The sequence below is a fragment of the Apis florea genome, unplaced genomic scaffold, assembly GCF_048593485.1.
Source record: "Apis florea isolate Af1SG1 unplaced genomic scaffold, ASM4859348v1 contig_2350_pilon, whole genome shotgun sequence".
Taxonomy (NCBI): domain Eukaryota; kingdom Metazoa; phylum Arthropoda; class Insecta; order Hymenoptera; family Apidae; genus Apis; species Apis florea.
Window position 1 is genome coordinate 6986113 of NW_028256565.1, and position 11983 is coordinate 6998095.

Below are 11983 nucleotides of genomic sequence, written 5' to 3' on the forward strand. Positions count from 1 at the left end.
TCCACATAACTATTAAATAAATTTATATACAATTCTGTATTCCAGTTTATGATTTCAAGAAAAATGAGTAGAAAGTATAATACACAAAATATGTGTATAAAGAAATAAATAAATTTATGGAAGTACAATCAATCAAATGAATATAATCAATTCTATTTAATACAACTTTCTTTTCCATTTTATCGTATGATCCATTTAATGAAACAATACAAAAGAGAATAACTTTCTCTGTGTTAGATTGCAATGACGAGTTATTCGTGTCAAAAGGAAGAAATCAATGATATAAAATAAGAACTGAGTTCACAAAAGTATCATTTCCAAGGCCTCTTGCCAATTGTATCCTGCAACAACAAACTTCATAATTCTGTGGTTAAATCAATCAATGCAATACATGCGCCTTACCGCGTTTTCCCATTCGAATATGTTTTTCTCGAGACTTGTTTCTTGATAGATGACGAGAAATGTGTTAATTGCCACGGCCTCGCTTCAATTGATGCGTATCGCGGAAAAAACAGGGTTAACTACGACTTGTTTGGTACCGGAAAATACTCCGTTACGTCTTTTTTAGTGAAAGGCGCGGGTAGTAAGATATATAAGATATCGTACCTACGATATTTTCTTGTCAATGTAATCAATACTGACTAAAATTGTTCCTTGAACCAATATCAAAGATATTAATTCTTGGATGATTGTATAATTATTTGAATTCTATTGAGAATTATAAGGATAAAAATCTTCGCATTTATATTTCTGAATATTTTAATATTTCTTGAATCATTTATTACTTATTTCCAAATTGAATTTTTCATTTCTTGACTCGTTGAAATTTTGAATTCTTAATTTTTAGAATTTTTTGAATTCTAAATATTCTTCAATTATTAAATCTTTGGATATTTCTACAACATTTGAATCTCTTAAATGTAAAACTTCTATTTAAATAGAAAGCTTGAATATTAATATTTTTTCCCCAATTTGTTATAAAATTAAAGAACAATATATTTTTATATTATTTCTTAAGGGGGAATTCTGTGAACACTTTCGAAAGGAAAGTACCCAAAAATGTCTTCTTACAGAACAACTTGCGTACGAAATATTCCGTCTTGTCAACGAATAAGTTATGTAAATTTTGTAATATTAATGGATGAGATGCAAAGCTTTAACAAAGCAACAGGGCGTCAATGTTGGCGTAATCCTGTAAGAGACGATCGCGTGAAATTATTATAAATTGTTATCATTCAAGGCAGGTGCGCAAATATGATTCATGTTCGCATCTGGATCGTTGAATAGAATAACATAACACCACATATAATATACTATAATCTAGTTTTTCTTTATTAATAATTTATAAATTTTTCATGTTCAAGGATTTGTCAATCTTTTGTTTAATAAGTCTTATCCATATCTTCTTCTTTAGACTTGAAAAAATTAAGTTTTTCCTCTAACTTTATAAATATTTAAATTTTCTTTATCAAACTCGGATTTGCATTAATTCTTTTAAACTTGTGCAAAAATAGAATACTCTTCTTTTTAATTCTCTGGAAAAATTGAAAAAATCTGTTGTAAATTTTTTTAGACAATCTCTTAGAATTTTTCTTATAAACAATTTGTTATAATTTTCCCTTACTTGTCTGAAAATATTTTATTCGTAAAATTCCTTTATAATTCCATAAACGAGTGAATTTTTATAAAATTAAAAAAAAAAAAAATATTACTCTCTTTTATATACGAATAAAAGAGTCATTATTTTTTTCAAACATTGATTTGATGTATTTCATGAAGAATATTTGCAAAGATGATACTTGCATAATTGTTTGCTGAGTTTATTGGAAAGAAAGGTCAAGGCAGAATGAAACGAACGCAGTTAGTGAATATAGCGTTGATATATAAGAAGTGTGGAAGAAGGAATTCTTCCTCTTTATAAATATTCATAGTTACATATACACATACTTATCTTTAATATCTTTTCTTCGCCAGAGAACACTCAGCTGACATTACAAACAACAATTACAACATGTCACACTTGTGAATGCGTAGTGATGTCTTAGTTGTATTAGATTTAGAATTTAGGCTTAGAAACCAATTCCTCTGGTTGTGATCAAGTAATTTCTTTTCCAGTTGACATGTAAAATCCTCATCGGATCGCTGAATATATCGTTAATCATAATTAATCACAAATTACAGATAAGATGTTTGTTTCTCTGACCTCATGGATTTCATAATTGCAACTAAACACCTGCAAACGAATGCTAATATGTATAATGCATAGTTATTTGTTGATTTAACAATAATGTCACTTAAAATGTTATAAGTTTCGATTAGACTTACAAATTTTTTTCAAGCGATGTTGAAATCTTGAAATGATACGTATTTCAAAATGTTGAATCTTTTAATCTGAAATAAAAGCTTGGTTAAAAATTATTTACGTAATATATTTGTGTAACATATGAAGAAAATTTTATAATAATGTCGAGAGATCTTATCTTAAAGAACATTAACATTATCAAAAATTGTTCTGGAAAAATTTTCCATTAAAACAAATAATAAAACATACTAAAACGATGAATTTAGCGATCGACTTAACCTTTTGTAGATCCTATTTTCCAAGACACTTCCTAAATCAAATCAGATCTCTTCAATTTATTAAAATTTGAATTCTGTATTCGTAGGTATTGTCTATGAGCGAGGAGCTCAGACGAGCTTTGTACACAAACAGTGCAGTCTCCATAGACAATGATGTCATCGTTCCTGATCTGGTAGGAGTCACTGAAATTTTAAGTGATGAGCACAGGGAACAGTTGTGCCGACATTTACCTGCCAGAGCGGAAGGTTACCTTTGGACGCTTGTCTTTAGCACAAGTCAGCATGGATTTAGTTTAAACAGTATGTACAGGAAGATGGCTAAAATAGAAAGTCCCATCCTCTTGGTAATCGAGGATACCGAAGGCAATGTAAGTTTTTAAAATTATTTGGAAATTCTTTATTTTAATTCTTGGATTAATCCAAGAAATCCTTCTCACATTTTACTTATAAAAATAATCTGACAATAGTGCTTCATTGACTGATGAAATTTTACTTTGCTGAACTGAAATCTTGAGATAATTATCGTTGTCTTGAAACTCCGTTATTAATTAATTTCGTGTTAAATATCTATATCTCCTATTCCATTAAATTAATTAATATAATATTCATCTTTCTCGAAACATAATGTCAGTTGACCATTTATCGTAGGAATTAAAAGAAGAATCTACACAAAAGAGATACAGGTTTGATTAATAATTTCTTATAGAATCAATATATATGTAAATGTAATTATTGGCTAAAAGAGCAACAAATCAGATTACATAATATAATATTGAATAAATTAAGTAATAAAGAATTCTTTGAATCTTATACCTTATGTCATCTTCTTTTCATCTCTATATAATCTTGCAATGCTCGAGGCAAATGATTCATTACGTTATTAGCTGTAACTGAAATAATGAATTATCTATTCATTGTTGTAGGTATTTGGTGCATTGACTTCGTGCTCTTTGCATGTGAGCGATCATTTTTACGGAACCGGCGAGTCCCTTCTTTTCAAGTTCACACCCAGGTTCCAGGCATTCCATTGGACTGGAGATAATCTCTATTTCATCAAGGGCAACAATGAGAGTCTCGCCATCGGTGCCGGGGAGTAAGTAGAATTTTTTAATAATCTCTTGATTCCAAGATCTTATAGGATAAAATGCCTCTAGAAAAAAAGTCTGGAATCTTTATGAAGGAAGTATATATATTATTTTAATTTATCCAATAATGTTTTAACAAGATTTTAGAATATAAAATTTAGAATTATATTTATAATTGGCAATCGTTTTCTAGTGGCAAATTTGGATTATGGCTGGACGGAGATCTTTATCAAGGCAGGACACAATCGTGTAGCACATACGGAAATGAACCATTGGCGCCCCGAGAAGATTTCGTAGTGAAAACGCTAGAATGCTGGGCATTCATATAGGACACAGCCTTATATTCCTTGTCTGCGATTTCTCCCTCGCCACAGCCTAATTTGACTTGAATCCCGAATCTCGCGTTGAGGTTGATCGTTGTCGGAGAAGTATCAAAACGTATGGAGGATAATTATTAATATTTCTGAGAGACATTTTACCAGAGGAGATTAAAAATCGATTAACGGGATTACCGGTTAGCTCGATTACCGTCGATAGATTTTTAAACAGAGATCCTAGACGTATTTTGTTAAAAGTTAATAGGAAATCATTGAGTGAGAGAGAGAGAGAAAAAAAGATAATGGAATTGTGATTTTTATAGAAAGGTAATACAAAAAGTTGATAAAAGAGAAAAGATATAGAAGGATAGTAATGATGATAATGATGGAGAAAAACTGAAAGAAGGTCCTAATAACAAGTTAGGTCAAAAACTTTAAACTAAGGACTGCAAATGACTACAATTGATCAATTCGTTTAATCGTTTGTTTTTTCGTTTTGTTTTAAGTTGCGTATTTATTTTTTTTTATATATATATAAAATATTCACGCATATATGTGTTTCGTTAAAAGAGTCGTCGTTATTTTAATTAATAATTTTGATTTCACGTAATCGCGTGCCGTTTGAGTAAAGGATCGAAGGATTGACCACGATGACATAAATTTCTTACGTATAATGATAATGATTATTATTATGATCGTGGTATCGCCTTCGAACTAGTCGCGAGTATAATGATAATATTAATGATAATAGTAATAATGAATCATTTTTAGAGATTATGCAATCGTTCATTTGTTCCGATGATTGATGATAATGAGTAAAAGAGAGAATGAAATGAAAGAGTGAATGGTAATCGAGATTGAAAGGGAAAATAAATATATCTCCACGATGGAGAGAATCAATAATGCGAGAAAGACGAAAGAAAATCATGAATCGAATGATGATAATGATGTTGAGATAATATAATACTATGATACAAACACAACACTATAAGAATGCTAACCTAACTGTATTTGTTGATGTGTAGTTATTGTAGATAGATAAATGTAAATATATATATTACGAAATCGTTTAAGGTATAAAAAAAAAAAAAAAAAAAAAATAAATAAAAAAAAAATTAATTTTAATGAAGAAAGAAAATACAGTATATAATACCACGCTAATGAAGAGAAACACACGTTGCAAAAGACACTCTGTGTAGTTTGTCTCACGTATATCCCGAAAGACACACACTGACTATCTATATATGTACACGAAACACGTACTCTGTGTACACACGATTCGAAAATTTTTGAGCAACATACATCAATCGAATCGATACAATGATACTCTGAATGTAAAACGATCCTAGAATCTGAGAGCAAAAGTAGCTTTAGAAGAAGATAAACAGTTCGTACTGATCTTATACGCGTTTAACAATATTACAATGATAAAGATCGTAAAAGAGATTAAAAGTATGGTACCGATTATAATATTGACACGAAGAAAAGCGAACAGATATAGAAACATGCGAATAGAAGAGCAGCGCGTTCGCTTCTTGTGTCTCAAATGACCACAACGAACACACGCCTGTGCCTCGCTTCGCTCTCTTTCTCTCCCTCTGCTATAGAGCACACATATTTACACATAGTACTTTTATTCAGTTTTACTCTACGAAGTAAAGTATCAGAGCCGAAGGAAAAAAAGCATGTTGTTGTGATGATGCTCTTATGTTTTTTTTTTTTTTTTTTTTTTTCATAAGGGTTTCGCGCAAAACTCAGACAATAAAAAAGAGTCTCATCATGGTATTTTCTTTTTGTTACACATCCTACTAACTTTCTCGTTCAAGAAATGAATCAGAATACATACCATTTCACAGCATTTGCAGATAGGCATATTAAGAAGATGGTATGTAATTTATGTTTCATTGAAAGAAGAGAAAGAATTTTTCAAGATATTATATCATAAGTTTTCTATACCGCGTCTAGCGTTTCGCTCGGCTCTGAATATTGATAAATCGATATTAATCATGAAATAACACACACGACCAGAAAAAAATTATCTGAGCTTATAGTCTCTTACTATGTGAATTAATTAGGATCAATAGACTGTCGCGAGAGAATCCACCGTTTCTATCGCTTTTTAAATATGAATTTCTGTTTATTATTGAAAAGATAGAAGAAAAATGAAGAAAAATAATAGATATTAAGCATTATTTAATTATAAAAAGGAACACTCTTGTTAAGAAAATAGACATCAATTAGACATCGGATATAGATTTTAATCGATAAATTGATTTGTTTCTAAATCAGATCAAAAAATTAGGTTTGAAAGCAAGTTTGTTTTGTACTATGAAAAGTATTTTCTAACACTTTCACAACGAGACATCGAGAAAAAATAAAAAGTTGAAGCATTTTATACTTATTTTAGCGAGACACACGATTACTACTACTTCCATCTTATTAAAAACAATTTCCTAACTCTTGTGATGTTTCTACGATTTTCGATCTTCCATAGAATGCTGCTTTTTTTAAAACTTAATCATTATAAAATTTCTATGATGAAATTAATCGAATAAAATAATAACCATTCATTGACTTTATTTCATTCGAGAAAAAACTTAAGAAAAGCAACATAATGCGATATTATAATAGAAACTATTGTTTCTACTATATATTCAATAATATAATATCAGATGGGGCTCGAATAAATGCAAACAGAAATGGGAGAGAAACGAAAATCGTAAATCTAAACGAGTACATGTCCGTGCACTGGTTATAAAACGCACTTTAAAAAAACAAGTAAAATCGTTGTTTAAAACAGAATAAATTTCATTGAATAAGCTTTTAATCAAAGAAAATAGGAAAAATTATTTTAAAAAAAAAAAAAGGAAACATGCAGCTATGAAGAGCACAAAAATATATGTATTCAAATTATGTAGCTATCCTACAAGCTTCATTAGAAATAGTTTTCAAGTACATTGTACACCGTCATTGTCTAGACATATAAAAGTTTTAGCGTCTATAAGAACAAAAATACGTACTTTATAGACGTACTTGTGATACTAACGAATTAAAAAAGAAGAACAAAGAAAAAACAATAAAATAAAGTTCGCTTCAAGTATATTATTTAGGGCAGTTGTTTCTTTCGTGGCAGAGAAAAAGTTATAAAAATTAAAGACGTGTGATTTTCGATGGAATTCTAATAATAATGTGTAATATATGTAAATCAGTCAGGACAATACGAACTATGTAGAATGTGAAAGCATTCTAGCAATGATAAAGAGAGGAAATGAAAAAATGGAAAGAGATGCGAAGTAAATTTGTATATGGCAAATTTTTCTCTTTCTTTTCTGTTCTGAAATGACTCACGATCCTCGCCTTTAAATACCGAAGATCATGGTATAAGTGTAATATTGTAATATGAAATAAAAAAAGATGATGTGTGTCTATGTAAAAATAATTTTTTTTTGTTTTCTCTTTTGTTCACTTTGTTCCTTATGTTTAATATTTTATTGATAAATTTTTATTATGATTATTTCTTTATCAGAATTATATGAAGAATGATTATTTATATTTTTGATTCTATAATTTATTTCTTTTATTATAATTTTATATTTTTGCAAAATTGTTAAAAGCAATATATAAAATATAATCTGAATTTTTAATTGTTTTATTTAAAAAATATTTTTTCAGATTATTTTTTAAAAAATATTTAATTGTTTAAAAAATACTCAAAATTATTATTGAAAATTACTAGAAGGTTACTAAAAATAAAAAGTGAACTGCCCGGAAGAATTCTTGTTCTCGTGACGAAACGAATTTTATCAAATATTCTTTGCACAGTATCGTCGTCTAATCCAATATATATATACGCTACTGCCTCCACTAAAGAAACTGTAGATTAAGCATACCATATGTGAAATCAAGAAATCCTAACCTTTGAGCGATGGTTCACTTTTCTTGTATGATTAGTTACAATGCATTTACACGTGAACTCAAATATCATTATCTTGAAGAAAAAATAAATTAATATTCTTTATAAATTAGAATCTGGTTAAACAAGATTGATGACAGTTTATGCACAGTGTACATTTTGACTGATATTTAAAACTGGTATCTTTCACTGTCAGATTTTCTTCAAGAAGTCAATTTTTTTTTTGGCTAATTTTAAACTTCAATTATTTTTTTCGTGATAATTTTATGATAAAAAATAAAAATTGAAAACAGATTTATGCTAAAAAATAATCAATTATTTAATTATTATAAATATTAATATTAAATTATTGTATATAATATATAAATATCATAATGTAAATATTAATATCGAAAAATTTAAGCAATAATTTGTCAATAATTTACATACATTCTGACAGTGGAAAAGAATCGCAAAGGAATCAATAGTTCGAGAGAAAAATCGATATCTTCGAAATTATTCATTTATCGTCAACATATTGGATACGAAATTTAATAGTTGGTTATATTATCTATAAAAAAGATAATTAGATAAGCTTTTTGCGTTCGTGTATGTATAAGATATATTATGTAGCGGAAGTAGAGAGAGAAAGAGCAAAAAATATCTCTATTATAACCAGAATGAAGAAGAAAAAAGAAATAGAAGCTCGCACGAGAAATCATAATATAATAATCACAAAAAATACACACTACATATATATATATATATATATATATATAATTATTATTATAAATATATATAATTATATATATATATATAATTGTAGTTAATTAGTTTTTTGGACGTTTAGTGAAGTAAACGAAAGAGAAATAACAACAACAATTTTAAAAACAAACAAACGAAGAATGATGCAAAGTAAATACAATGGATGGTGAAGGCAATAAGTTTTGCTAGAAACAAAGAAAACTTTTCTGGTATACACATTGTCAATTAGATTCAGACTGACCGCAGGGATTGAACACGTATTAACAAAATGAAAAAGAATAAAAAAAAAAATTATAAAACAACAACAATTCGATGTTCTTCGATGTTTAGCTATGTTTAGATATTGTTGTCGTCATTGTTGATGATCACCTAAAGCAATTCTACGCCTCAAAAAAGCGTAGCGTGAAGAAACAACTTTTAAAAGAATTTGAAAGAAAAAAAAAAAAGAAAATGTAAGGAAAAAAATTAAGAAGAAAAGCTTAAAAAACAAAAAAGAATCGAAGATCACTTTAGAATTATTTGAAAAGTAAGAATTGATACATAATATTGAATTGTTCAATTCTGAATTCGTACATAAGTAGCATAAATTAAAAATTGTATCGATTATTTTAAAAAAAATCGAAACTTCACGCTATGTCCTTGAACCATAATCTATTTTACACGTAGATAGCAACCAGAAACGGAAATTTATAAGAACATTTGTTGCTCTTATCTTGTGTATGATCATAAAAAATTTATTTTAAAATTTTTTTTCAATTAATTAAGTATTCATGGAATTCTGTATAATTTATAATCATATTAAAAATGGATCTATTTCTCATTTAAAAATAAATTAAAATCGTTAATTTCTTGATTTCTAATAAATATATTTTATGTCAATATATTTGTATAAATACAAGTGTACTCAAAAAAGCACACATATAAGATATATATATGAAGTATTAATCTAATTTTATAATTAATTTAATACATTGCCATGGGCTTATTTATTTATTTACTTATTTATTTATTAATAATTATACGTGTTTTCCATACGTTGACAAGATTCTTTAATGATTTGAAAATTAAAGAATCTCAACAATTTGATGAATTTATTTTTAATGAATTAGATACAAGATAAGTAAGATTATTTTATGTTTATTTCATCATGATACATTTTACATAATACTTTGTTACAAAAATTATCACAATTTTTTTAAAAAAAAGAAAGAAAAAGTATAATTTTTTTTAAATTGATTTTAAATGAGAAATTGTCCACGAGTTAATATATAAATTATGCTGCATTCCATTGTAATGATTATTTTCAAATTTCATAATTCCTTAATTAATTTTCTTTCAAATTATTTGAAAGTATTATTGTATCACATCAAAGAAATTTTATATCATATATTTCTTTTTTTTCTAATATTTCTCAATATTTCTTATATTTTCAATGAAAATCAATTAAAATCGGAAAATCCAAAAAAAAAAAATTCATATTAAATAGTAATTCTTATCACGTGTCTCACTCGCAAACACGATATACGTACAAGACTCGAATTTTCTTTATGCAAAATATATTCTAAAAACATTTTTACACTGATGCGCTTCGTCACATCAAAGAGCCATTCATATTTTCGATTTCTCTTCAGAAAAGCATTTCTTTCGAAATCGATCGAAGATACATCACGATTCCAGTTATCATTTTCGAATATTACATACCTAACTATTAACCTAATTGAGATAAAAATGAAAATAATATCATTTAAACTTAAAACATCGACCGACACTATTGTTCTTTGATCACCGAATTTTTGCATCGAGAGGCCGAAGAGAATCAACCGCGTTAGAATAATTACATAATCAAATTCGATTATCAAAAAAAAAAAAGGGAGAAAAAAAATAGAAATTGTATATCGTCCGTCTGTTTTTGATAGTCAAAATTCAAAAAAACTCGAAAGAAAATATCAGACGGAAAAAAACATATCGAAACTTGATCCAAAAGATATTTTAAACAGTTTTGATTCTTTATTCGAGGAAAAAAAATCGATCGAGCAAAGAAATCGCGAAATCAATAATCCAAATGATAGGGAAGACAAAGGCCCTCTCGAAATACACACAACTCTCTGGACCAATAAATTTTACACTAACTTACTAATAAATATTATCGCCTAAATCGTCACTTTATCGCGAAAATTTCTCCCCGCGTCTGGATCCCGAGACGCTATTCGATAATTCAAACAATCATTTCTCATGAGATTCTCACGAGCAATTAAAATTAACCGCTAAAAAATCCACGAACACTATGTGTCTATCATAATCGTATATACTTAGTCAACTGTATATTATATATGAGGGATTAATACTATTGAAAAATATAACGAGACAAAGATTGAGGGAACACGTCTGCGTTGGGTTAATTTTTTGAAAAATAAATCTTGCTCCTAAAAGTTCGAGTAACGCAAACCTTGATAAATATGTGGGATATAACACATGGAGGCAAATGTACTAAGAGAGTCGACAAATTATTCTTTCTATTCTAGTTTTGCCATTTTGAAAAGATATTGTTTTTATATTAGATAATAATTATCATAAAGGTAACAATAATTACTAAACATTGTTATAATATTTTTATATAACTGTTGTCGTTTTATTAAAGAAACGTTCCGTTTTAAAAGTAATGGCAAACGTGTCCCCTTTGTTTGAAGATACCACGTGTAAAAACAAAACGGTGAAGTAAGGCGAATATTCGTGTGTATGCATGTATATAACGTATATATATACAGTACACAGATAGAAAGCGTGTGTATATACTATTACATACGTGTACATTGCGTATACATATTAACATATAAAATATAAAAATTTAGCGTCGCAGCGTGCATACTCAGCAAACAGAAAAACCTATAGCGCGAACGAGGCCACTATACATATATACATATATATATATATATATCTATATATATCTATATATATATATATACATATAAATATAAATATAAATAAGCGAATAACAATTAATTGTAACCTTGTAAAGCTGTGAGTAACAAACAGAAAAAAAAAAAAAAGAATTATGACTGTAATGATGGCACCAGAGTTACTAAATCGAGATAGGATATACATACCGGAAAGATAGAGAGGGATTTATTTTTTTGTCAAGAGAATTCCCACCCCCCCCCCAATATGATGTGGATTAAAAAAAAAAGAGATACAATAAAAGAATAATATTTTGCGAATTGAACAAAGAACGATGCAAGTACTCTGTTGCATGTCTCGTGCGTTATATATGTAATATCGACGTCAAATAGTCAATCTTGTTCCGTTTGCAAAGAAGCCGCGGATCAACTTTGGATGCGTGTGCGCGT

General features: G+C 28.1%; 1 protein-coding gene and 1 long non-coding RNA gene across 23 annotated transcripts in view; one reads left to right on the forward strand and one right to left on the reverse strand.

Annotated features, from left to right (window-relative positions):
* The window catches only part of mtd (TLD domain-containing protein mustard), a 185403-nt gene extending 177982 nt beyond the window's left edge, over window positions 1-7421 (forward strand). For all 22 annotated transcript variants that reach the window (XM_086904919.1, XM_086904920.1, XM_086904923.1 and 19 more), the window contains 3 exons: window positions 2667-2948; window positions 3504-3673; window positions 3859-7421. In XM_086904919.1, the coding sequence (XP_086761045.1) occupies window positions 2667-2948; window positions 3504-3673; window positions 3859-3994 (588 nt within the window). In that variant the 3' untranslated portion in view covers window positions 3995-7421. The remainder of the gene's footprint in view (window positions 1-2666; window positions 2949-3503; window positions 3674-3858) is intronic.
* Window positions 1932-3730, reverse strand: LOC147658165 (uncharacterized). Its single transcript, XR_015291191.1, has 3 exons — window positions 3394-3730; window positions 2326-3244; window positions 1932-2233 (listed from the first exon to the last, which is right to left on the reverse strand). It is a non-coding gene; the product is annotated as an uncharacterized LOC147658165 (long non-coding RNA).
* Window positions 7422-11983: the final 4562 nt, after the last annotated feature.